Genomic DNA, 27294 nt, shown 5'->3' on the forward strand with positions numbered 1-27294 from the left:
ATATTTGCCTGCTCATCCCCCCGTGCTGCTCTAATTGTTTGTCTGGGTGTCTCACTTTTGTACAGCCAGGCTAACAGCCTGCCTGGCTTATCTCCCTCCGCGTGTTGTCTTTCCACATATTTTTTATTGTTCAGGTTGCATAATCTCTCCCAGTACTTCTTGCAATCCTGTTGTAATTGTTGTATGGAGCAAAGACTAATCTTTCTAACTCAGAGTGATAAAGAAGGGCTGAATGAAGCAGTAGAGTGGCACAAAATCTAAAGTGCCTTCTAGCATTCCCTGAAGGATAGGCAGTATCTATGACCATTATTCAGGAACCTGTCCACCTTAAATTCTAAATGAGCAAGAGGTTAACTAGATAGAATTATGAACGTCTAGTTCTTTTAATTATATCCTTAGTGATACTTTTCATGCAGTTCGCATCTCTGTCATTACTTAAGTTTTGACTCCTATATGGCTCATTATCTGCTCTATATTGAACTGACATACTGAGGGTTTAATCTAATTTGTATCCTGATACATTCGGGAATTTTATCCAATAAAGAATGAGCACTTCAGGTACCTATTACAATACCAGCCGCACACGTTTGACTAGACTAACCCAAAAATGCCGTCTCTTCATGACAAAATAAGGATGTCATCTTTGCCGCTATGATGCGGAACCGTTATACTTTACAATTGAGCTTAAGAAGGCCAAGCCTATATTTCATCCTTACTAAACACCTAAGACTACTAGTGAGGTATTTTTAGAATTAATGTAAATCGTTACTAATTCGATGCAGAGCTTAATAGATACAAAGAAAGGACCATAGGTTAGTATAAATGTTCCAACTCAAGATGGCGCCTGTAACCGATGATTAACTCCCGAGACCCCGAAAGACGGCGACAGTAGACCACGCAAGGGCCTCACTTGGAATCCGATAACCTTGGCACTACTAAGAAGGTAAGATAACGCATCCTCTTATAACCATAAGGGATTAGTACAAGAGGACGTAAATAGCGACTTTGCGTAGCACGCAAGTAATAGCGACTTTGCGGAACACGCTAGTTTTATGAATACTGATACTCTTGAATACGAAGGGACAGAATTCATGAGGGTTCTCCCCTTGTTTATGTCTCTCCAGGAACAACCATGCTCTCTCAATAAAAGAAGGACGGTAGACTCAACATCATACCTACTAATAAACACTAGTGGAAGTACGTTCTATAGAGTACCATGAAGGTAAGATACTGGACCATTACGATTATTATAAGGCAATAAGAGTAATTTCCTTAACGGATGCACTAAAGGGTCTTTCCTCCCATTCCTCCTTTTAGTATCTATCTCAGAGCTAAGCCGAAGAGTGGCAGTACCGCCTATTATTTGAACCTATCTATTTTCGATCACAGAAGGTTTTGAGACTCCATCAGCTGATGTCCACCTAAGGTAATCTTGGACAGTGACATTTTATATTTCTAAACTCTGATATAACAATACCACCAGAGCGACTTCACCATTCTGGGCTCCCTCTGATAATCTCTCAGGATATCTTAAATTGAATGCAAACTTTTTTTGCAGGGTGTTTATCCCACAAATGGGAATCCTTACCTAGAGAAGTCTCTCCTTGCTTTAATCAAGATTGCTTCTAAATCAACTCCACAGATTAGACAAGGTAATTTTACCCTTTAGTCTAATCCAGAGATGTATCTACTCTTAGAGACTACAGCACTAATAGTAAAAAACAACAAGAAAAAGAGAAAAGCTAACAGTTACAGCGGTCTGGTACCAAGCAAGATACAGCATGCAGACTACTTACAATCAGCTGGAAGAAACGTCAGCCTTATAGATCTAAAGTATATATTGTATGTTTTAACTTTATTAAGTGACAATACTCCTGAAGAAAGTTCTGTATACATCTAAAGAGAACTGAAACATGTCGAGAACACAATGGCTTATGTAGTAACCATTGATAAAGCACTAATGTCAAGATAATGACAATATCAATCTAGAGACTATCACTATAGTCCTCTAGACTACTAATAACTAGATCCACATTGATCTTTGTTAAGCCTAATAGGTCACGTTTTGTCACATATTTTTATACAGTGTTTTATAATGTGGATTTTGATGAATTTGTAATTTTTATGTCTTAATTGAATTAAATACTATATGTGTCTTATAAACAGTTGAAGTTTAATGATTATAACTGTTGTGTAAATATGGGCTATCTATCTCCTGTTTAAATAGTCTCTACCTCCCAGAATAAGATAGAGCGACCACTCTGGTGGTTATTTGGGAATCCCTCCTTATCTAGTATGCAGTTACCTTTCTTCATAGCACTTCGCCTGCTGCTCTCCATGAGCACCACAGCACCTATCCCATACCCCTCTGGTCTCTGCACTTGCACGTTCTGAACACTCACAAAGCATTGTAGGTTTGTCTTCCCCTCCCTATTGTCTCTTCTTATATTGTTGTATTTGATTATTTAAGATTGTTGTAATTAGATTGTCTATCATCCCCTGTCCCCTCCCTGTTACCCTGTGGGCGTGTTGAAACAGTATTTGCTTCCTGCTTAAGCGCCTAACAATTGAACAATAAATAAATAAAATAAATAAATGTAATAACACATTTACAATGTCAAATTTGGATTGTTTAAAGACGAATTGTGAAATATTCAGATTCGGAAAGGTGTTGCAGGCAAGCATGTTTGTCAACATTTAAATTGCTAAATAATATATCAAACAAATGTATGCATCACTAGAATCTATAATGCTCCCACACATTAACCAGACATGTTCGATTGAAGACTGTCCAATGCAAGATGACGGGTTCCGAACACTAGCACCAGACACGTAATAGAAGAGGTCGACCCACGTGGTCGAGTTACCAGAGGCAAAGCGCGCAGATACTTTAGGTAGAGTGTCATTGCGGGCATGGATGGAATGGTTGCTGAATGCCCGAGTGCTATATGGAGCTGACAACAGAGTACTGGATCCTGGTATGGAATGGTATGTGGAGTCAATTAATGGGGTTTCTATGGTGAGGCAATAGCTTAAGAGAGTAATGGAAGCTTCGTTTTTACACAGTGTCTGAAACCAGAAAGTAAAAAAGACTTGCAAGAGCGAGGTGCAGACAGTTATAAAGAAGTAGAAGTAATTAGACTACGACCCGTCCAAAGTTGTACACCGGTCGGGCACAAGTGAGTAAAGCCTGTTTTAGAGATACAAATGTGTGCAATATAGAAAATGAAATGGAAAAAGGCTCTATAACACTGTCTAATATGTGTTTACAGGCAAGTAGACTGGGCATGTGGTAGCTCTTGCAAAGGAGTCAAAACAGATATCCAATGCGTAGGTAAACCACACTTGGAGAGTGGTGGTGTGAAATGTTGTCTAAAAAATGCTGAAAGTAATCTATGGTTCAATTTTTCTATTTTTTCTTTATCCATAGAAAGAGTTAGACGTTGAACAGTAAACAATAAGGGACTGTTCCATGGCTGCAAGGATCAACAAGAGATCCGAACTAACAAGATCTGTACTAACAAGACAAGATCGCTAGATGAAAAGTCTGTCTTTGTAAACAAAACATAAATAAAAGAACCCAAAAAGTATAGGATTGTGAATGTTAGCATGCACCATACTTAGATGAAACTTGAATGTTAGCATGTGCCACACTTAGACGGAATTATGTAGATCAAAAAGTACTACACTTAGACAGAAATGTGAATGTTAGCATGTTCAGTATCATATAACCCACTAACCAATATAAGCTCAAACTCTCTGCATACTTATCTCACTCAAAAACCTCACACAACCATCTCTTGCACAACAAGCTACACGCACCTCACCACACTGCAACAACACATAAGACGCCCCAACAGCATACGCGGACTGACACTGATCCAATACTCGCACCAAAGCTCAGCACCTGGTGTCTACCGAGTTGAAGCTGCCAACAGTACACCACTCCTCTCACTATCCTACTCCCTCTTCACCTTACTAACCCATCCCACCTTCTCGTTTACAGATCTGCTAGAGCGCCTGGGGACCAATTCCGTCGGTGAACGGTGCACTATATAAGTACTGTTAACATAACATAACATAGCAAGGAGAGAGTAACAAGGCCCAACCATTTTTGAGAGGATTGCGATTACAGATTGTATGGCTCACAAGAGCACAGTAGTCCACACAATGTTCACACTGTTATGAAGAGTTTGTTTAGTGTTTAGCAGGAGCCCCTGAAGAAGTTCTATGAAGTAGTCTAATTGTTTTCTAGAATGAAACATGTTGGGTAGAAAATAGATGGTCAGATGTATATGAGGATCTAGATTAATTGCCCATTTGTACAAAGGTAAGGTGAGTAGGTGTTTAAGGTTAGGAATCAAAACATGAATTGTGGAGCACATTGCACTTTACGATTAGTTTTTAATTAAGGGTGCTGTCCTTGTGCTGCAGAACCTCAAGGTGACATTGTCCTGTGAAAACTGATGATTGATTCTCTAAGATAATAAAATGCTGTATGACAGAAATCAATGGTCACTCGGTCCTAAATTAGCAGTCCATACCGGTGTCAAGTGTTGATACGTTTATGTTCCAGGGGTAACCTGTTTTGCTGAAGTAAAAAGTCCCTGTGATCTCCCTGAGTGGTTTAAAAAAGTGAAGTCATGAGTGGCATGAGAAGTGGACGAGAAAGAGCAGAGGAGGAAAATCTGTGGAGACCTGGAACTAGCGTCACAGAGGCAGTAGCTGCTGAAGCCTGGAAGAGAGATTGCCCGGAGTGCAGTGAGCAGGAGTCTCTCTAGAGGTAATGGGGCCAGGTCCAGGTGGAAGACTGTACCACAGAGTCCTGGCTATTGTAAGGTATATGAGCCACGCCAGCTGCAGCAGGACGTTGGCAGAGAATTCCGGGGACACAGTCACCATACAAGTAGGGATGATGGAGACACCATCACGGTATTCATAAGAGGTCCTGAGAGAGCTTGAGAGATGTAACTGATATCCTGTGAGAAGAGCAGTGTACCAGGAAAAGCGCCAGAGACACTGGAAGTCCTGGACTGAGAAGGAACAAGAACTACGAGGACATGGCCAAGTGGAAGAAAGACATTGGGGGGGTTTGAGTGCACTGCTTGGATCTGAATATGCATTCTCGGAAACTGACACAAAGTATCAACGCATCCCATAAAGACTTTGAGAGATAAAGTTCAGAGAGATCGTGTGAAAGGGAATGTTTCAAACACTGAGACCTGGCATCTGAGATATGAATGGAATTTCCAGATTAAGGCAGAAAAACAATTTACTTACCCTTAGTAACGTCCTTCCAATTGGATGTTCCTCCCACGTATTCCTAATCTTATGATAATGATCTCTCCAGCTGCTTCAGAATATTTTTTCGACAGGGGGCGATGTGTGCTGTCGAGTCGAATTGATGTCATGACCCACAGAACGCGCCCCTTCTGGAGTTCCTGGTCCTTGTTTGGGCGGGGTTTGCATTCATTGCTTCTCCCAACATGTCCGTATCACGTGACACGCCTTGCTCCAGCCTTCACAGCGCGCGTAGTACGTTCCATAAATATGCCACGCCCCCGTGGGCCCGCGCGTCTCAATGCTATTGCAAAGTAGCAACCAGATGTGTGCTCCGTAGCTCGGGGTATTATTCCCTTGCTTCTTCCACCCTAACCTAATTCTAGTCCCTTCCTCCCTTTCTTGATTCCTGGACTCGTGTGCTAGTTGCGCACCCTGGTATTTCCTGGATTCCTGGACCCTTGCTTCCCGGTACTTGAACGCACGCTGGAGTCGGAAGAGACTCGTGCAGCCTTATTCAAGACTCGAGCAGTACGCAAGAAGGCATCGATCAAGAAATCCAGCAAAGATCGAACACAGGTGAGAAGGGGAGGGGGGGGCTACTTGGCAGTTTGAGACGCCACCCGACCAAACTCGATATGGACATGGAAGCGGCCATCCAGGACCTAATGCGTGGCATGCAAGAGCTATCAACCGAGGTGCAGAATCTAAAGGCGGAAAACGCTGCTCTCAAACAACTAGTTCTATCCTGCGATTCTGCCACAAAAGAAAGTGTATTGCTGTGCGGTATAGTGGACAAATATGATGGCTCACCAAAGACCCTTCGAGGATTCCTGGATTCATGTTTGGTTCACTTTACTTTTAAGCCCTACTACTTTTCAAGTCCCAGGGCTAAATTGGGCTTCATAATTTCCCGAGTTCCGAGCAGAGTTCCAGTCTGCCCCAGAACCTTGCTGTGAGAGGTCGTGCTTCTGTACCAGTGCTCCACTTTCACCGCGTTTTATCGCGTTTCACCTTTAAGAAAAAAAAAAAAAAAACAGCCCAACCAACCTTCAAAAAGCCCGTGGCCGCACGGAGCGCGCGCGGAGCTCCGAGCAGAGTTCCAGTCTGCCCCAGTCCGCCCCGGGAGCAGCGGGCTGGCAGCTGGCGGCTCTCCAAGGACTCACGATCTGAGGGACTGATGTGCTGAAGTGCTACAAGGATAAAGAGGTAGGATTCCTCCTGTTTTCTTGTGTCTGCTGGCGCTGGCTGCGACCCCACGAACCATAAGCGGCTTTACCTCAGCGCCCGGCAGCCTCCCAAGATTTACCGCTACCGCCGGCTCACAATTGGCGGCAAGCTACTGACTTGGTTCCTCTCTCCCCCCCACCCATCCACTTTCTCCCTTCCCCCTTCCCTTCCCCCCCTTTCCTTCTGTCCGTCTCTCGCTCCCTCTCTGTCCTTATCCCTCCCCTATCTCTGGCAAGCTTTTTTTGTCCCCCCGCTTCCTCCTCTTCCTCCCTTCTCTTTTTCCCCCTTTTCCCACTGTCGCTCCTCTTCCCCCTCTTCCCCTTCCCTTTCCCCCCTTTCCCCTTCCCCTCTCCTACCCGTGATGGAGGAAGACCTGGACCAGCGTCTCCTAAGGAGCCGCACAAAGAAAACCTTAACGTTAGCGCCCAGCAGCGCCGCAGGTTCTGTCCCGTCTCTGCATCTGTCAAGAGCGTTAGCGGCCAGCAACCCGCTTTCGCGAGAAAACCTGGGTCAACCTGACATATACTTGGATCACGCTCACCCTGGGTCCACCAAAGAATTCTCTCTCCCTGGTAGAGACAACGATCACGGACAGAACCCACCCTTCCATCTGGTGGGACCAAGCAATGCATCTGTACTACCTACATTCTGCCCGCCCTTAGAGCCACGGTCCTCTCTGTCTCTTCAGGCTCCTAAAGACAGAGCACTTGGAGGCCGCTTGGGCCAGCGGCAGTCTTGGGATATCGAACCCTTCACGGCCCCCCCCCCGCACCGCTTCGGCGAGTGACCACCCCTGTGCGGGGACCGGAGGGCCCCTGTCAGGGGGTCTGGGGGCGGGCCCAGTTCCAAGTGAAGCGACATGCGAAACACAACTTCCTCTAAACCCGCCTGCTCGGCCGGCCACCAACCTCCAAGAAAGTTCAAGTGTCTCCGACTTGTCTCAACAGCCACAAGACGCCCAGCGGTCACTCCACCTGACCACCAACCTTCCCGCTCAGGACCCGCTCTTCATTTCACATGTCATTCCGGCTGCTCAGACCACTACGGCCTTAATTCATCCTGCTACGCCGGGCAGCCGGGTCCCTTCCTACTGCGGTGGTGAAGGACGTCTAGAGAACCCAATGGCCTCTCCCACCCCAGTCAAGACAGCCCAGCACCCCGCACCGGATGCGTTTACACCACCAGAGATGGGCAAAGCGCCAGCCTCGCCCGGCAACATCCCCGACACCGGGGCATCAAGGACGTTCGACATCTTGTCCCCAGTTTTGCATAATCTCCCAACTTCCTCGAATCCCCTCCTGGAGGAGCCTAGTGAGGCAGACTCCGACCCCTGTTCTGAAACCTCAGACAAGGGCAGCCGTAAACTGACAACCCACCAAAAGAAAAAAAGATCTATCTCCAAAAAAAAAGGCAATACGGCTTCTAAGTCCACCGATCCACTGTTCACAGTCAAACCTACAGTCGCCTCCAGACAGCCTAAAAAGGCTGCTTTGCAACAAGGCCAGAAGAAGAAGCCCCACACAAAAACTACTCTACCTATTCCACTTCTGTCGAATGCTTTGCTGAATTTCTTCCAGACGCAAGGCAAACGGAAACTGTCCAATGACTCAGAACTCTCAGATGCGGAAATCCTTGAAGCCCTGGATGAGACGCCTCAGACGTCTAAGTCTAGGAAAATCTCCACTTTCGTCAATCCCCAGGGCACGTTTCCCGGGCAAGTCCTGGCTCCAACGACATCACCCTGCGGGCCACTAGAAAAGCCTTTCCCGCAGTCTGATTTAGGATCCGTCCATTTGGTCACCCTGACTCAAACTGCATCCGAAGCTGTTCAACCAATTGCACCAGCGCCAGCCACGCCAAGATGGCAGGTCTCAGCTTCAAGTCCACCAGAGCTTGGTCAGGCGAAGGCTCCATCGCCACCGCTTCCAAGGCCGGCGGTCACTACAGCGACCGATCCACTAAGCAACAAAAGGACCTCCTATCAGCCCCTTTTAGAAATCTTTGACTTGCAGCACCCCAAAGGGGGGCCACAAAGAGAAACGTCGCCTCAACCCTGGACAACGAACCACCTGTTCACCACGCTGCCTGCTGCCAGTCACCAAGACGCCCTGACTCAGATTCCTCAAACAAGGGACCCAAATCTGAGATCTTTTAGTACGTCTGACCCTGGAGAGTACAATACCAGGCGCAGGCACTCACTGGCAAACCCGGCGGCTCCTGGACCAAAGGTCTCGTCAGCAAACGGCAGATCTGATCTGTCCTCATCATCTCAGAAAGACTCACCCAACACCAGAAAAGACCTGACAACAATAATGTCGGCAATTACCATCTCTATGGCCCCGTTCTGCAAATTGTACGAAACGCTAAGTGATGTTTCAAAAGACAACACGGCCATCTTAGCAAGTATACAGTCGAAGCTAACCTTCTTAGAAGGCTACATAACAGCTATTGACTTAAAGTACGAATCCCCGCCCTTAACAAAAGAGGCGATAGCCTCAGATCTGGAGCGGTCTGTGGCCTCGTCATCAACACAAGGCCCTTTACCACCAACGATAAAGCACAAATCTACACAGACGTCCCAGGCAAAATATTCAAACGAAATTGCTTCAGTGTTCCTACACAAAGCAAAAGTGTTGCAAACACCCAACCTGCCTACACCGATCCCAAATCTGGCTTTGGGAACCTCCCTAGGTCCGATTCAACCCCTGCCTAAAGGAAAGAAAATCCTGAAATTAAGCGGGATCGATATACCATTCCCACTAGTCGACAAACTAAATGAACGTACCCCCCCACGGGAGGACCTGCCCTCCACCTCAAGAGATCCTGGAAGCACGGCTGTAAATATCACACGCGCAGGCTCCGTGATGGATCTCACCCATTCCCCTAGACCGATAGCAGAATGTGTGACCTCAGGCATACAATCATCAACGCCGCCTGGCAAGGGGCATTCCGCCCCTGCGAACGACTCTACTCCTTGTGAGACTAACCTGAATTCCAGAGCGCCTCATCACTCCAGCCGGAGGGAGGCCCCTGAGCTGAACAAAACGACGAAGACCCGACATACTGATGCTCCATCAAGATACTTGTCGGATGCCCAAAGCAGACCCAGGACGAGAACCCACTCAGCCAGGTCGTCCCCGCAGGAGCTGCGGACATCCAGAAGTGCAACAGACAACCACACTCTCCGCACAAGGGATAATTCTACTTGCGTCTTTAAAATAGAGCAACTTTCTAACAAAGATAAGTACATCATCCTGAATAGAAAAACTGTGTTAAAAATTACATCGACTACACCCTCGCTACGCAAACTAACCTCGGATGATTTCAAAAGGGTGGAGCCTTATCACAGAGACAATAAAGCGAAAGCCTACCTACACATCTACTCGTCTGCAACTCAAGATATAGGCCCCCTAGCTAGCGACGAACTTAAAGCACAAGGCCTTCTACTGTCAGAATTAAAGACTCCTGCCCTTAAGAACAACACACAGGATCGGCAATCCCCACACGGAAGACCTGGTGCCCATAGTCCATTCCAACGGCATACCGATCGAAGAGAGACACTGAAGTCACACTTTTTTTATCCATCAAGAACCCGGAAGCCAAGGCAAGACTCACCTGAACGCCCCACAAGACCCGCCGGGGGATCTCCGGACCCACTTCTACGGCCATCACAACTTTCCAAGCGGTCTATCGACACTCAAGACCAAGCCAGACAACGTCTGCGGCACTCCCCTTATCAGCGACCTCGCAGGGCGCAAAGGAAACTAAGCTGGAGAGAGCAATCTCCACGAAGAGCTCTCGCACCTCATAGATCGGGTGGGCAACCCAAACCACCACCGTCGCCAGTTCCGAAAAAGTCTGTTCCTCAAACTGGCCCTTGGGACTGGATAAAAGGGGCTCTATCACCGCCTCAGATAGCAATTACCCAAGGAAGCCGATGACCACCTATGCGACAAACTCTTGTCACTGGCCTCCTGGAATACCAGAGGTCACGCCCATCTGACTGACCCTAATACCTCTGACCTGGGCCATTTTGACATCTTCTGTCTGCAAGAAACTTGGCTCCAAGATACACCCTCTATGGACGGGTATGACATTGTGATTTCGCCGGCGACAAAAGGGCTACTAGGCCGTCCCTCAGCGGGTCTGCTCATCGATGTACGGTCAGACCAAAATCTAAAAATGCTCAGGACCACAGCTAGATCATACGGGGTATTGGCAGTCCTAATTGATTGGAACCCTGCTTCGGGACCTCTAAATCGCCGGTCAAAGCAACCTTCATCCCCACCACTCGCTTTGATCACCACTTACTGGAACCCGCAAAGAACCACAACGCAACTTTTCTGCCAAACTATCGCAGAGGTCCTTGATGAGATCCTTATTGAATGGAACACTCCCTTCATACTGGTATGCGGTGATCTCAATGCGAAGTGCAGCCAGCAGAAGACAGACCGAAAAAAACCATCCGACGCAACTGAAGCAGAGCACAGAGGACAAGCATGGATGACCCTCATGGCATCCCGGAACCTACACAACGTTGCCTGGATCCGCGAAGGGCAGACGCTTCTCCCGACCTGGGAGAGGGGCCGGCTGACAGCCACATTGGATTATATTTTTGCGTCTCAAGCTTTGTGTGCTGCAATTCAAGATTTCAAGGTGGTTAAAACGGCCGCCAGCGACCATAACATGCTCACCACTTCTTGGAGCTCCCTAGCGAGGAATTCAACTTCCTATTTACCATCGATTGAAACAAATCCCAAACAATCACGCCTGCGACTGACCCTGACCAACATTAGAGCTATCACCGATCAGTACGTGGCTGAATTTGGGATCGACCAACCTTCCGTGCCATCGTCCAGGCCGGACTACTATCCCATGCTCCTAAAATATAGGTGTCACCCGGCAGTGGGCCTAGCTACCCCCAAATCTTGCACCCACCAGTATGACCTGGAAACTGCGGGGAAAAAAAACGGCCTGAGAAATCTCAGAAGGCGTGCAAAGGCCACCAATACCGAAGAGGCATGGGACCGCTGGAGAACTGAAAAAAAAGCCTACAAATCATGGATTAGGGCACGTCGTGCTGTTTTATACCAACAGGACGCAGAATCTATGATGAAAGTTCTACACGCAAAAAAAACGGCAGATTTCTGGGACTTGGTAAACGCCTCGCAAGGATCCACAACCTATAACATGAGTAATTCTGTCCCAGAACAAGCTTGGGTCACGTTCTACACTGATCTTTTCGCCAGCCTAGCGCTGGATACGAATTCGTCCTTTGTCACCACCGGAGCACCCTGGATCGATCTCTCTCTAACATCAACCATAAGTACTGCCATCCAAAAGTTAAAATCTTCCAGAGCCCCAGGCCCGGACGGCCTGTCGAACATAGATCTAAAAAAGCACCACGTGGAATGGGCTGCCTTTATGAGCATTCTGTTTGACCACTGCAGATCTACCAGACAGATCCCATCATCATGGTGCAAAGCAATCATCATACCTATCTTCAAACGTGGAACCAGAGAAGCACCGGAAAATTACCGTCCGATTGCCCTATTGGACATAATGGGAAAAATATTTGCCTCCCTTCTTTTAGATCATTTCCACCGCTGGGAGAAAACAGCTCCCTGCAGCGATCCTTACCAACTAGGCTTCAAGAAAAACGGTAGCACCACAGTGAACATCTTCATACTTTCAATTCTAAAAGCCAAAATAAAACAGGGAGCTCCTGCGGTGTACGTGGCTTTTATCGACCTTTCTCAGGCGTTCGACAAAGTGGACCGACCTAGACTATGGAGAAAGCTGGCAAACTGGAACTGTCCACCGGCCATATTGCACCCTATAATAGCCCTGCATACCAACACCTCTCTTAACGTCCGTCTAAACAAACAGGGGGCCCTGTCCAGAAATATTCAGACGTTCAGAGGTGTCAAACAAGGCTGTCCTCTAGCTCCGGCACTTTTCGTGGCTTTTTTGGGGGACTTCAAAGATTCGGAAGCGCTGGTGCGCTGCTTCCCCCCAAAGTTTGGCAATCTCCCCCTGTCCCGCCTCTTATATGCCGACGATATGATCCTGTTTGACCAAACTCCGATCGGCCTCCAAAGGCAGCTGGACAATTTGGCAACCTGCATGACCACCAACAATCTCCAAATAAACCAGACCAAAACCAAAATCATGATCTTGTCCTCTCCACGCCACCCGCTGAAAACCACCGGGTCTTGGTCAGTTTGCGAAACCAGAATCGAAGTGGTTCAACAATTTAAATATCTAGGTGTGCTCTTAGACGGGTCGCCACATGAAATCAAAATGCAGCAACACCTCTGGTCCAAAACAAGGCAACTGACTTCCCAATTACGAGCACTCGACAGGAAGTTTGGCAAATTTTCATTAATGCCGGCCATCAATTTCTACAAGGGTAAAATGGTACCCTCTCTGACCTACGGCATGGATGCCATGTTCACCATACCGCCCCAACTATGGCGTAAACTAGAGGCCTACATATGGAAGTCCCTTTTAGGTCTGCCGAACGCTATTCCCATAGAAGCAATCAGACGAGATCTGGGCCTTTTGTCTCTAGGCGCCACTGTCAGTGGGGCTGCCCTTGCCCTATTCAGGAAAACCTTAATTAAAGACAGTCTGCCAATCTTCAAAACAATTGGGCAGGAACTTGAATCAACCACTACCAAGTCGGTCCAAAAGTGGGTGGATCTTCAAAAAACCAAATTGGAAGGCCTGCAATGTTCACTCAATGACCTGATAACGAACCCACAAAGAGTAAGTGAAAAACTAAAACTGCAGGACTGGATCACCACCGTGGACAAAGCAGCTTCCATCAAGTGCTTAAACCATCTTCCTCCAACCTACAATAAACTGAAATCTCCTATGACGTACTGTCTGCGATTTCCAGATAAAAAACTGCGCTCAACTTTTCTAAGGGCTCGTTTAAATCTGCTCCACACCCGCGAAACCTTGGGAAGAAGACTGCAGACCAGTTCAACTACATGCAGATTGTGTGAAGACCCTGGCTCTGTGGAGAACATCCGCCATCTGCTCCTAATCTGCCCGGCTTTGAACGACATTCGCGCCCCATTTCTGTCTCCGCTTTGGTTAGACTCGGTCTTGATCGAGGAGCACACGTGGTGGTGCCGCTTAATATCTGGCGAGAAGTCTCGTTGGGCGGTTGTCACGGCCAAAATATTGGAAGCAGCCTTCACTAAAATCGGCGGCATAGCTAGTGGCCTGCCGACCATGGCTGTTTAACTGATGGTTTTCTGCTATTTTTGAAAACTACTGTCCAGCTGAGTCGCTGGGTCTTAACTTGGCGAACCTTTCTTTTGATTTTCTTTTGATTTTCATCTACTGTAACCATCAACTTCTTGTAAAAATCATTTTCTTTTTCTTTGATTATACACAAGTAAAATAAAAAAAATAAAAAATAAAAATTTCCCACCTTTCAGGAAACGCCTTAACATGGACTATGCCCCTCGTTAATTCCGGCAACGTTCTTTTAGATGACTATGATGGCTTCATACAGGCCCTTAAGATCATGTTTGACCGTCCAGAACAGGTCTATAGTGCCCAGGAACGCCTGTTAGACTTTCAGCAAGGATCCCAGGATATGCTCACCTATGTTACCCGATTCAAGCAGTTAGTCAAGGAAGCCGATTGGTCCCCGGAGGCGAGTTTTACCCTTTTCAGGAGAGGACTGAATGAGGAGATTAAGGATGAGTTGGCCAGAGTGGCTCGCCCAAACGCATTCCAGGCACTAATGGACCTTTCCATGCAAATAGATTTTCGTATCCAGGAAAGAAAGGCAGAGAAGAAGAAATCCAAAGTTAATCCTCCAAAGCCGTCCTTTGAGAGTACCACCAAGGCGGACACTAACCCAGGCTCAATCTCTGAACCAGAACCCATGCAGATAGGAGCCTTCCGTGGACCTATATCCCCGCAAGAAAGAACGAGAAGGATTCATACGGGGTTGTGTATGTATTGTGCCTCAGACAAACACCTGGTTAGGGAGTGTCCTCTGGCCCCTCCTCGGCGTTCGGGAAACGCCAGCTCCCGATCCTAGATGGAGTACAGCTTCGGGAGAGAGATGTTTGCTCCACATCAATTCCATCCTTGAACTCTCCTGGACAAAACAATTTGGTGATTCTACAAGCCTTCCTGTCGCCCTCCAAGAATAAGACCTATCCCATTCTGGCCTTGGTGGACTGCGGAGCTATGGGAATTTTCATTGATCAAGACTGGGTTGTTAGTCATCATATTCCGTACGAGACACGAAGCACCATGCAGCCGGTGGAAGCAATCGACGGAAGACCCCTCTCTTCAGGACCCATAAGCCTGCAGACAAAAGAGATCCAACTTTCCATAAACCATCACCAAGAGCGGATTACATTCGACATCATTCGACATCATTAAGTCAGCCCATTACCCCATGCTATTGGGTATGCCCTGGTTACAGAAGCACAATTCGTATATCAATTGGACAGCAGGATCACTATTCCTAGGCTCTGAGTTTTGTATGTCCCACTGCCTAATACCTCCTCCACATCCCTTAAAGAACCACCAAGAGACCTGAAAACACCACTCATGGTTTCTAATATCATACAAGTTCCAGAGGCCTACCGAGGATATGCTGATGTATTTTCAACTGCCATAGTCCAGGCCTTACCCCCTCACAGACCTGAAGACTGTGCCATAGATGGAATAGCAGTGATTCCTTTTGGCAGAATGTTCATCCTTTCCGAACCTGAGAAAAAGGCCATCAGAGAATACCTGGATACCAACCTTGAAAACGGCACCATAAGACCTTCAAAATCTCCAGCGGGTGCTTCATTGTTCTTTGTTCCCAAGAAGGACACTAAGGAACTCAGACCTTGCCTCGACTATCGTGGCTTAAATTAATGCACCCTCAAAGATCGGTACCCACTACCCCTGATCTCGCATATCCTGGAAGCTGTGAGAGGCGCCGTAGTCTTCACGAAGTTGGATCCCTGGGAAGCCTATCATTTGATCCGTGTCCGGGAAGGAGACAAATGGAAAACAGCCTTTAGAACACCCTTTGGTCACTATGAATATCTAGTCATGCTCTTTGGACTAGCTAATGCCCCTGCGGTTTTTCAACGATTTATGGACAGGGTGTTTTCTGATATGTTATTCCTTTTTGTCATTGTCTATCTGAATGACATATTGATCTTTTCCAAGGATCCTCGAAAGCATGAAGAGCATGTAAAGGCAGTACTGCAACGACTCCGTGAACACAAACTTTTAGCCAAACCCGAAAAATGCTTGTTTCACGTTACTTCTGTTCACTACCTGGGATTCATCCATAGCCCAGAAGGAATTGGTATGGACCCTTCAACGGTAAAGGCCATACTGGCATGGCCTGCTCCCACCTCCGTGAAACAAGTTCAATCCTTCCTGGGGCTTGCCAACTTCTAACGAAAGTTCATTTCTTCCTTTTCCAAGATCGTCCAGCCGATCGTTGCTCTCTTGAAGAAAGACACTCCCTTTATCTGGTCTACACCGCAAGACAAAGCATTGCAGCGATTGAAGACAGAGTTCAAGCAAGCCCCCTTCCTGGCCCAGCCAGACATAAATCGCCCATTCCTAGTGGAAACGGATGCCTCTAACTACGCCATAGGTGCGGTCTTGAAACAGGAACTTGAGGATAAACTGGAACACCCCATTGCTTACCTCTCATGAACCCTGACTCCCAGTGAGACACACTATTCGGTCCTGGAAAAGGAACTGTTAGCCATCCGCCAGGCCTTCACTGAATGGTGACATCTACTTCTGGGTGCTAGATATCCAGTTCAGGCCCACACGGACCATCGGAATCTTCAAATTCTACAATCATTGGAGTGCAGGAACAGTCGTCAGGCGCGTTGGGCCTACTTCTTTGCCCAGTACCAATCCCAAATCACTCATGTTCCCGGATCACAAAACATGATTCCTGATGCCTTATCCCAACGTCCTGACTATGTAACTGCTGGAGACAAGGCCTATCCTAAGATGTTTTCCCCCACGATCTTTGTAGCTCAAGTAGTCAACCTCCTGGAAGAAATTCAAGTACAAACCCAATCCTCTGCTCAATGGAAGGATATTTCAAGGAAGAATCCATGGAGCCTAAGACTTAAGGAAGGATATTTATTCAAGGACAATGCACTGGTCATTCCTACACAGAAATTACAACAAAGAATGATAAACCTCTGTCATGATACCCTTCACTCTGGACATCGTGGCATAACCAACACCCTCCGTCTTATACAAAACAGTTTTGGTGGCCTGGAATGAAGACCGACGTACAGCAGTACATCAAAACTTGTGCTGTCTGCAGTCAAAACAAACATGATAACAAGAGACCGGCGGGTCTTCTAATGCAACCATCGCTGCCAACAAGGCCATAGGAAATCATTGCAACAGACTTCATTGTGGAATTACCACCTTCCCGAGGGTACACGACCATCATGGTTACCATAGATTTGTTCACTCATATGGCTCATTTTACACCTCTGTGTAAGTTACCATCCTCGTCCGAACTTGCTGGAATCTTCCTGGAACACATATTTCGTTTACATGGACTCCCTTCATAGATCATATCTGATTGAGGACCTCAGTACGTCTCTCAATTCTGGACACATCTGTCGCATTTTGGGAATCCAACGCGCACTCTCATCTGGTTATCATCCCCAGATCAACGGGGCCACAGAACATGCTAATCAGCCCCTGGAACAGTATCTTCGATGTTTTGCCACCAAGGTTCAGGATGACTGGTCGCTCCTGATACCCGTGGCTGAGTTTGCCTACAACAATTCTGACCATTCAGCAATTAAGACCAGCCCCTTTTATTGTAGCCAAGGGTTCCATCCATCAGTTCTACCCTCTGTTCTCCCTCATCCTACACCAGTACCTACTGTCGACTTCTGGATTGAAACCCTCATCAACGTACACCAAGAGGCCAAAGAAAATTTACAGAAGGCCAGAACTCAGACTAAGAGGTATGCAGATTTAAAAAGAAGACCAGGTCCTTCTTATGCAATTGGTGATCAAGTCTGGTTGTCCTCGAAGTTACTACCCCGGCATCTACGGCCAAACAAGTTGGCCCCTCGGTACTACGGTCCATTTCCCATCAAGGAAATTATCAACCCGGTTTCATATCGGATTAGTCTACCAGACTCTTGGAAGAAAATTCACCCAGTATTCCACACATCCTTACTAAAACCCTACCACCAATCCTCCCGGAAATCCTACCGACCTCCTCCTTTACTGGTTGACAACCGATTGGAATATGAAGTGTCTAGAATATGTGACTCCAGGTATAAACGGGGTCAGCTTCAATACCTGGTCGAATGGAAGGCATATCCTCCTAGTGAAAGAACCTAGGAACCACTTTCTAATCTCAAGACTCCTCGACTACTCAGAAGATTTGACCTTATACACCCAGGCAAACCTGGTGGAACAGCCTTTCGGAGGAGGCATGCTGTCATGACCCACAGAACGTGCCCTTTCTGGACTTCCTGGTCCTTGTCACGGCGGGGCTTGCATTCATTGTTTCTCCCAACATGGCCGTATCACGTGACACGCCGCGCACCAGCCTTCACGGCGCACGTAGTACGTTCCATAAATATGCCACACCCCCGCGGGCCCGCACCTCTCAATGCTATTGCGAAGTAGCGACCAGACGTGTGCTCCGTAGCTCGCGTTATTATTCCCTTGCTTCTTCCACCCTAACCCAATTCTAGTCCCTTCCTCCCTTTCTTGATTCCTGGACTCGTGTGCTAGTTGCGCACCCTGTTATTTCCTGGACCCTTGCTTCCGGGTACTTGAACGCAAGCTGGAGTTGGAAGAGACTCGTGCAGCCTTATTCAAGACTCGAGCAATACGCAAGAAGGCATCGATCAAGAAATCCAGCAAAGATCGAACTCAGGTGAGAAGGGGGGGAACTCCTTGACAGTTGATGTCCCTCGAGGGCCTCGTTCGACTGTCGACGTCGTCATCAGTATAAGTAGCGCACGCAGGGACTGTTGGCTTCAGTTCTGTTTTTCTCCCCTGAAGAGGAATTACAAGGCGTACCATAGACCGTAGGCTCCAAGAAAGCGTAAAGTGTAGGAACACGTAAATTGTATGGCAGGGTAGGCTGGGGGGCGATGAGTGATATACGTGGGAGGGACATCCAATCGAAAGAACGGTGGAGGCTGCCAACCAGGTAAGTATGAGTTCCGCAAGGGTAAATTGAAATTTTTTCGGGCACATTTTCTCAGAGAAAGGCCTGACTCCAGATCCAGAAAAGGTCACAGCGCTCAATGAGACACTGCCACCAACAAAAGTTCCCGAGCTGATATCGTTTCTGGGCCTCGACAGTTATTGTACCCAGTACATTAAAGATGTTGCCACGTTATTGAACCACTGAGAGCACTGACCAAAAAGAATACCGTGTTCAGCTGGTCTGAGGAGTGTCAATGAGCCTTCACCACAATCCGAGACAGAGCGGCTCAAGCAGAGAACACGTCCCATTTTGACACCAGTCGCAAATTGGAATTGACAGTGGACGCTGGGAGCGATCCTAGCTCAAATCGACCCAGATGATCCCAGTCGCACCCACATAGTTGCCTACGCCTGCCGCAGCCTCTTGACTACAGAGCAAGCGTACTCTCAGGCAGTGCAGGAAAGTCTAGCAGTAGTGTGGGCATGCAAACACTTTAATCTTTTTCTCTACGGAAAGCCTTTTAAAGTAGTGACAGACCATCATGCCTCACTGTTCCTCTATGGCAATCCCCAAGCCAAAATGCCAACCCGAATTGCCAGGTGGGGTCTCTGGTTACAAGACTACTCACTCGAAATAGTGGTAAGGAAGAGAACTCTGCTGACTTCTTGTCCCCTCACCCGAGAAGTGGAAGTGCCCCTGAACCCTCCCGTAGCAGACTGTTATCTCCGGTATCTTATTCAGCAAGCGATACCAGAGGGCATCGACCCAGTTCATCTAGCCCAAGAAGTAGAGGCGGACAATGCATGCCAGATAGTGTGCGAAGGTCTCAGATCTGGACAGTGGTGAAGAGCCAAAGAGAGAGGTCACCTCGAATCAGAGGACGTCTGGAAGGAAGAGGAAAGGATCCTGATTTGCTCCCCCGACCTGCCTGCCCCACCCCTCCTGCTTTAAATGGAGGTGGAGGGTGCAGTGAGGCGAAGTCGGGAGAAGAAGGCCGCAGAAAAAGGCCAGCGCTCCCCTTAGCAGCTCTGCTGTGAGCGCATCTACAAGCGGAGGCCCTAACAGCTGATCTCCTTTCTTTCGGATCAGCTGCTACATTTGAATCGCTGTTTCCCGCGAGGTACGCGGCTCCTAAGATGGTCGCCGGCTTCCCCATGACGACCCAAGCGTCCGGAGCGTCCCTGCAGCCCGCGACCATCACCGCCGCAGGCCAAGATCCTGATTTTCTCCCCCGACCTGCCTGCCCCTCCCCTCCTGCTTTAAATGGATGTGGAGCGTGCCGTGAGGCTAAGCCGTGAGAAGAAGGCCGCAGAAAAAGGCCAGCGCTCCTCTTAGCAGCTCTTTGCTGCTTGCAGTCTGCCGTTCGCCGTGGAACTCTGCCAGAACTACAAGGGAAGGAGTCCTGCACTCCTGAGTTGCACATAACACTCGCTTCTAGACTTCAGCGTCTGCGTGCCCGTACCCTCACATGTGCACTGCTCTCAATACCCACGCCCGCAAACGTACGCAACGCACGTCTGCAAACCAGATCCTTGAAACCATCCATTAGCTTAAACGTTCCATCCTCAGCAGTCTATAAACCCCATAGGCTGCGCCACACTATGGATATGAGCCCACACAGTATGCACTGCCCTGACCACAATGCAACTGCAACAATGGCTAAGACTCCTGAAAATGTGTCCCCCACAGATTTGAATGTGATTACCGCAATGTGCAATTCTTCTACCACAGAAGTAAATGCTACTTTACCTATGTCTAGGACCCTAGAAAATGTGCCCCCCACAGGTTTGAATGTGATTACCGCAATGTGCAATTCTTCTACCACAGCCACGCTATCCACTGATGTAAATGCTACTTTACCTATGTCTAGGACCCTAGAAAATGTGCCCCCCACTAATTTGAATGTGACTACCGTAATGCACAACTCCTCCACCACAGCCCTGCAATCCACTACTATTAATGCCGCCTCCGAACCCCACCTCAAATGTGCCCTCATCAACGCCTGATCCATCAATGCTCAGGCCCTAAACATCCACAACCTCATCACCGCCCTAGATCTAGATCTTCTAATGGTCACTGAGACCTGGCTACATGAAGCCTCAGGCCCCGCTCTATCCCTCGCACTCCCACCAGGCTATGCCATCACTAGACAAGATCGCCTGACCACAGGAGGCAGTGTCGCTCTCATAGCCAAAGATTCGATCACCATCAGAAAAGTTGACAAAACTATCAACAATAACAGCGACTACCTTCAATTGAAACTCACTATCTCGCACCACTGCACCATCACCCTACACCTCATCTATCGGCCACTAGGCCCCTTGGGAGACTTCCAGGCCTCCCTCACCCACCTCCTGGCTGACAACCTAAAAAAGTCATCCAAAACCATTCTCCTCGGTGACATCAACCTAGGCCTGAATGACACCAAAGACCCTACTGCCAAATCACTTGACACAGCCCTCTAGGATTTGCCAACACCATCACAGACCCCACTCACGCCCTCGGCAGATCATTAGACTGGATTGCCCATCACAACTGACCCCTCACAGTCACAGGCAATACCCCCACCCCGTGGTCCGACCACCACACCATCACCTTCAACATCCCCACCTCCACCCCATCCCCCCCAACCCTTACCACCAGCCCTCACAAGAAGTGCCCGCCAACTGACCAAAGAAAGACTCATACCCTTCCTACAGGGACCTGCCTTTAGACCCCCATTCTCCAACGACCTAGAAACCCTTGCCAAGAACTACGATTCTGCTATCACGGCAGCAATCAATGCTATCGCCCCACTTAAACCGCGCACAACCAAACCTACCAGCCACACCAATGCTTGGTTCATCCAAGACCTTCCCAAACTGCGCACAGACAAACGAGCAGCACTAGCTCAATGGCAAACATCTTGTGATGACAAAGACAAACTTAACTTCAAATCCCTCGCAAACAAATATAAGAAAGCCATCATCAAAGCCAAAGCCAAATCATTTGAAGATAGAATCTCCGAGGCCAAATCAAACACCAAGGAAATGTTCGCCATATTCAGGGAACTCGAGACCCCTACACCCACCCCCCAAAACTTCACCAAAGATAAAGCATGGTGTGATGACATCCAAACAGCCATGCACAACAAGATTAGCTCTCTCCAAGCCAAAATTCTGAACACCAAACTAGGACTCCCTACCCCCTGCACCACCTCCCGAACCCCCCCTCTCCTCACCCACAGAGGCCCCCCCTACCTTCTCATTCAAAACCATTCAGGAGAAAGACATGATCAACATCATGAAAAACATCAAACCCTCCAATTGCAAAGGGGACCCCTGCCCCGCCTCCATCATCAGAGAATGTGCAGACACCCTTGCTCCTTTCCTAACAGCCTTCGTCAACGCCTCCTTCACCCCAGGGAGAGTCCCCTCGTGCCTCAAGGAAGCATGGATCCGACCTCTCATAAAAAACCTACACTTGATCCCACCTCCCCCAACAACTACCGCCCTATCACCACAGTCCCATTCCTCCACAAGATTCTGGACAAAGCAGCCTACCTGCAGGTCCAGCACTTCCTCAAAGAGCACAACCTCCTAGGACTGAGACAATCCAGCTTTCTCCCTAGGCACGGAACAGAGACTGCCCTACTCGACCTCAAAAACCAAATGGATGACGCAAGGGACCAAGGAAAACCTGTCCTGCTCCTTCTCCTCGATCTCTCTGCAGCTTTCGAGCTTGTAGATCACGACATCCTCTGTCATCACCTCACCTCCACAGCTAACTTCTCACAAGAAGCCACCACATGGATCACCTCCTTCCTCCAAGGCAGGACCATGCAGGTCTTCTCTGACCTAGCCACTGCGTCACCCACCGTCATGCTAAGTGGTGTGCCCCAAGGCTAGTGCCTCTCCCCTACCCTATATAACATATTTACCCCCCCTCTCTTCCTTATCCTTGACGCCATGGGTATCTCTTACACCAACTACGCCGACGACACTCAGATCCGTCTCACATTAACAGGTGACTATGACACTGACTGCGCAACTCTCAACAACATATATAACACAATCCAAATGTGGATGGCTATCAACGGCCTCTGCCTTAACTCCGACAAAACTGAGCTCCTACTCGTAGGATCCCCTGACACCCTCAAGAAACTTGACGCCCAGTTCAGCCACTTTACCATTGACTCAATCAGAATTCCAGTACTGGACACTGTAAAAACGCTAGGCGTCTATCTAGACTCCAACTTATCTATGACCAGACAAGTAAACGCAATCGCCTCCTCTGCTGCTTCCCCTGCAAAACTCCTCAACGCAATCAGGCCTTTTCTATCAAAAGACACTTGCACCAACATAGCCAGAGCTATAACTGGTTCCCGGCTAGACTACTGTAAAGTTCTCTTCCTAGGGACCTCCAACAAAAACCTCGAGAAGCTGCAAGTAATCCAGAATAGCGCCCTGCGTGCTGCACAAGGCATTGCCAAGAGAGAGCACATCACTGCTGCCAGAAAAGCGTCCCATTGGCTCCCCATAAAGGAAAGGATTATATTCAAAGCGCTAAGCATCACCCACAAATGCGTCCACCTCTCAGCCCCAGCGTACCTATCCCAGAGAATCCACCCGGTCTCCTCCACAAGAACCACCAAGACACCCTATGCCAATATGCTCTCCGTACCCAGGGTAAAAAGAGCTAGAGCAGGTGGCGCCAGCTTCCCCTACCTTGCTTCTTTACATTGGAACACCCTTCCCACCTCTCTGCGAGCTGAACCTTCACTAACTGCTTTCCGCAAAGCCATGAAAACTACCTTGTTCACCTAACCAACCCCACATGTTCAAACTCTCATGACTAAATGTATGATGTATCATGGTGTATGATACTCCCCATTGCTTAACACAGGATCATGCCTACTGTAACCCAAGGCACAACCTGTACTCATTGTAACTAAGTTCCCTTTCAAGTAACAGCGCCACAATGCCCCTGGGCTGCCTGAGCGCTATATAAATGTAATAAATAAATAAATAAAGGCTTCTACAGCTAAAGGAGGAATTAGCCCTCTCTAAAAAGGAAAGTGCTAGAACTTGCCCATGAAGGGCACCGAGGAGTCGTCTGCACGAAACGCATGCTATGACAAAAATAAGTGTGGTTCTCACTCCTGGACTCCCGGGTGCAGGAGGTTCTGGGGGAGTGTTCGACATGCTGTGTCATCGCCCCGAATCGACATCCTAAACCACTGATCATGTCGGAGCTTCCGGAAGGTGTGTGAGAAGCCGTAGCTGCCGACTTCTTTGGGCCTATCGAGGGGGGGGAAATACATACTAGCCCTCATGGATGAATACTCCAGATACCCGGAAGCCCTGCTAGTGTCCTCGACAGCGGCCGATCATGTCATACCAGTAATGGACCGCATCTTCATGGCATAAGGCATTCCCCTGAAAGTAAAAACGGACAATGGGCCTCCTTTCACTGGCCAGGACTTTGCACGATTCAGCGAGTGTATGGGGATCCATCACCAAACGTTCTCGCCACTGTGGCCGCAGACGAACGGCATGATCAAACGATTCATGGCCAACCTAAAACGGGCTCTGCAAGTGGCCCAGCTGACGGGTCAGCCCTACGAACAAGTTCTGCACCAATTGTTAAGAGACTATAGGAGCGCCCTACACAGCTCCACCAGGAAGAGTCCTGCTGAGATAATTTTTGGAAGGGACGTGCATAGCCAACTACCATAGCTGGGGCCCCAGGGCGTCGAGCGGCCTGTGGATGCAGAGCTGAGAGACCAAGATAGATCGGCTAAACGACGAATGAAGGAGTATGCAGAAGTGCGACGGAAAGCTAGAGAGTCCAAGCTGGAGGTAGGAGAAGTGGTGACAGTGAAACAACCACAGACCACAAACACACTTCGATGTTCAAAGGTGAACCCCTGGTCATTACGGAAAGGAAAGGCTCGATGATCATGGCCCAAGGAGACTATGGACACACAACTCGAAACTCCTCGCACTTCAAAAGGTTTCCCGTAACCAGCACAAGGAGGATAAGCCAACGAAAGGAGAGGGCGGATGAATATCTGTCGGATGAGCCTTATCACAGAGATCTTGAATACGCAGACACATCTGGTGCAGCGGACAGAGGAAAGGGGTTCAGCGGAACCAGTGAACTCAAGACCTCAGAGAGCGAGGAATTAACCTTGTCGACTCATTGAAGAAATGGAGTGATCAACCCCAGTCCCAGTTCATGTTCAAACCCTGCTGGGTAACTGTTTAATTTAGGCGGGAGGGTGTCATGTTGACAGGTGTGTTCCGGGTGTGGGTGCGAGACAGGAGGCAGGGAGGGAAGTGACGGGGTGCGGGCGGAGGGGAAGTTAAGTTCTGGAACGAGCAGGAATAAAGACGTGTTAAGAGCAACAGGGCTTCATCTGATTATTTGGTGCACAGCGTGGCGCACCCCTGCATGGGTCGTCCCTCAGGCAAGGGACTGCAACACTACAATGTACAAGAACTTGTATAATTCTGACAGTGGTCATAACTGTCAGTCCTGCACCTGCTCATTGATGAAGGAAATATATACTTTTAACATGCACTCTTGTGGAAATCATGATTCCTGCTAGACCACAACAATGTGCCAACATTACAGCCAAACAGTTTTCAATTCCACAGATAGAAGAAATAATGCACTTTAATCACAGCTCTTATTACAGCTCGCACCTGTAGCAAGTAGGTCGGATCAGCTGCCCCATTTGGTAACAAAGAGAATGCCCTATGAAAGCTTGGGGTTTGTGCTTCTTTTTTGATATATGGCAGGTGTAGGGTGTACAATAATCAGGGGTCAAGTCCTAAAAATAAAAGTGGGAGGACTCATCAAAAAACACAATGGGATGTGACGTTGCCAGAAATTAGCATATCTAGGTGAAATTGCCCATTTCATTAAATTGGCTTTGCATAACCACCCAAATTGCACAGGACCAATGGCATTTGCCTTTGATAAAATCAACACACAAACAAAACCAAGAGAGGATATTTTCTTCTAATCGTGTTTTTGACAACGTTAAAAGGTGTGCATGTTTCAAACTCCAAGAACCAATACAAATATTTTTTCCTGGAACATGCATTACCGAAATGGGACATTTTCATCTTTAGTTGTTTGTTATTTTTCATCCTGTTTATAGTGCATTGGTGAAGTGTCCGGCCTGCCAACCTGACTGCAGGTTCGATCCCGGAGGTCGGCTTTAATTTATAAATTCAAGGAAGACTGTCAATGTTTCTTTCTTTAGGTGGGTGGGGGAGGGTGTGGTGAGTCCACCCTCTGAAAAAAGCGGGTGTACTCCATTCACCCGCGTGTACCCTCGAATTGAGCGTTGACAATAATGCGTTTTATGTGACTTGTGTCAAAATTGTTAATCCCATTCCGAGATGTCCGGCCCGATAACAAACTAGCGGCGGCCATCTTGAGATGGGGAAAACAGCCACTTGTGGCAATACCGTTTTCGACATATTGCGCACCACAGTTTAGAACGCTGCATGAAATTTGTCACAACTCTCTTTGGCTTTCCACCCCGACCTGTGCACCCCCACCCTCACCTCCAATGATGGTCCTGATGAGGGAGGCATGCCCAGGACAGTCCACCAGGGTGCACTGCAGACTGCTGTAGCCAGAAGTGCGCAGGCGCTCAGGGGCTGGCAGGCTAAAGCAGGAGAAACCCAAGTCCAGAGTGATGCCGCGCTCTCGGCTCTGAGGGTTCTTGTCGAAAGCGGCAGTAGACGCCGTGCTGCTCAGGGCCTTAGCTAGCGAGGTCTTGCCGCTATCAATATGCCCAAGCACCCCTATATTAAAGTTCAGCGTCTTCCCCGGCTCGGCCATGCCTGTGGATTTCTTTTATTTCTATGACACCAGAAGGGTGCACTTCGAACTGGAGTACAGTTCTGTCAAACCTGTGTGGTGCGTTTAAAAAAAGGTCCGTGTGGAAGCTATAACCAAAACAACTAGTTCCTGACCTGTAGGCTACACGTTTTCCTTCTAGTTTTTATAGCTAACTGTGAATGTTTGCAGTGCAAATGGGTGCTTGTTGTCAAGATGTCGAATACTGTCCCTTATCTGGCTCGGTTATTTATACACTTCTCACAGAAAGGAGCTCTGTAGCTAGTTGTGTTCAGCTAATACAGTCCGTAGAGCAACGTCTCGTTTTGTTCCCAGCGTCAGAGTTTAAAGCGTTTTGGTTTTCATTAGCTCAACCCAACGCACTCGTGTATCTGCATCCAAAAGAGCACAGTACCCTCTATTAAGACGCCCTCTGCTACACATGTGACCTCTGCTATACATGTGACGGCAATAGGGAACATCCAAAAGTGGATATTGTGTGGCTTCAAGAAGGATAGAGGTATTTTGCAATTCATTGTGTGATTTTGAAATCGAGTTTGTATGAGCGGATAACTTAGTTAATTGCACCTTTTCATTTAGCTGTACCGATGTTTATTTGTATAGCGCTCACTGCATAATTTAATTGCTTCTTGGCACTTTTACAAGATTCCACTGGTGGTGCCTCCCGGGTATCTTATTAGTAGAGGTGGGTCTTAAGTTGTGTCCTGATAACCATC

General features: G+C 48.0%; 2 protein-coding genes across 4 annotated transcripts in view; one reads left to right on the forward strand and one right to left on the reverse strand.

Annotated features, from left to right (window-relative positions):
- The window catches only part of EEFSEC (eukaryotic elongation factor, selenocysteine-tRNA specific), a 1309919-nt gene extending 1283283 nt beyond the window's left edge, over window positions 1-26636 (reverse strand). The window contains exon 1 of the mRNA XM_069643359.1: window positions 26281-26636. Within this exon, the coding sequence (XP_069499460.1) occupies window positions 26281-26560 (280 nt within the window). The 5' untranslated portion in view covers window positions 26561-26636. The remainder of the gene's footprint in view (window positions 1-26280) is intronic.
- Window positions 26637-26866: 230 nt separating this feature from the next.
- RPUSD3 (RNA pseudouridine synthase D3) overlaps window positions 26867-27294 on the forward strand; it is a 166849-nt gene continuing 166421 nt past the window's right edge. The window contains exon 1 of one of the 3 annotated variants that reach the window (XM_069643363.1): window positions 26867-26968. The gene's annotated coding sequence lies outside the window, so the exon portion shown is untranslated. Of the gene's footprint in view, window positions 27078-27294 lie in introns of all 3 variants that reach the window. The other 2 variants (XM_069643361.1, XM_069643364.1) reach the window with 2 other exon arrangements.

This window comes from Ambystoma mexicanum, chromosome 2p, assembly GCF_040938575.1.
Source record: "Ambystoma mexicanum isolate Mex_15411 chromosome 2p, UKY_AmexF1_1, whole genome shotgun sequence".
Taxonomy (NCBI): Eukaryota; Metazoa; Chordata; class Amphibia; order Caudata; family Ambystomatidae; genus Ambystoma; species Ambystoma mexicanum.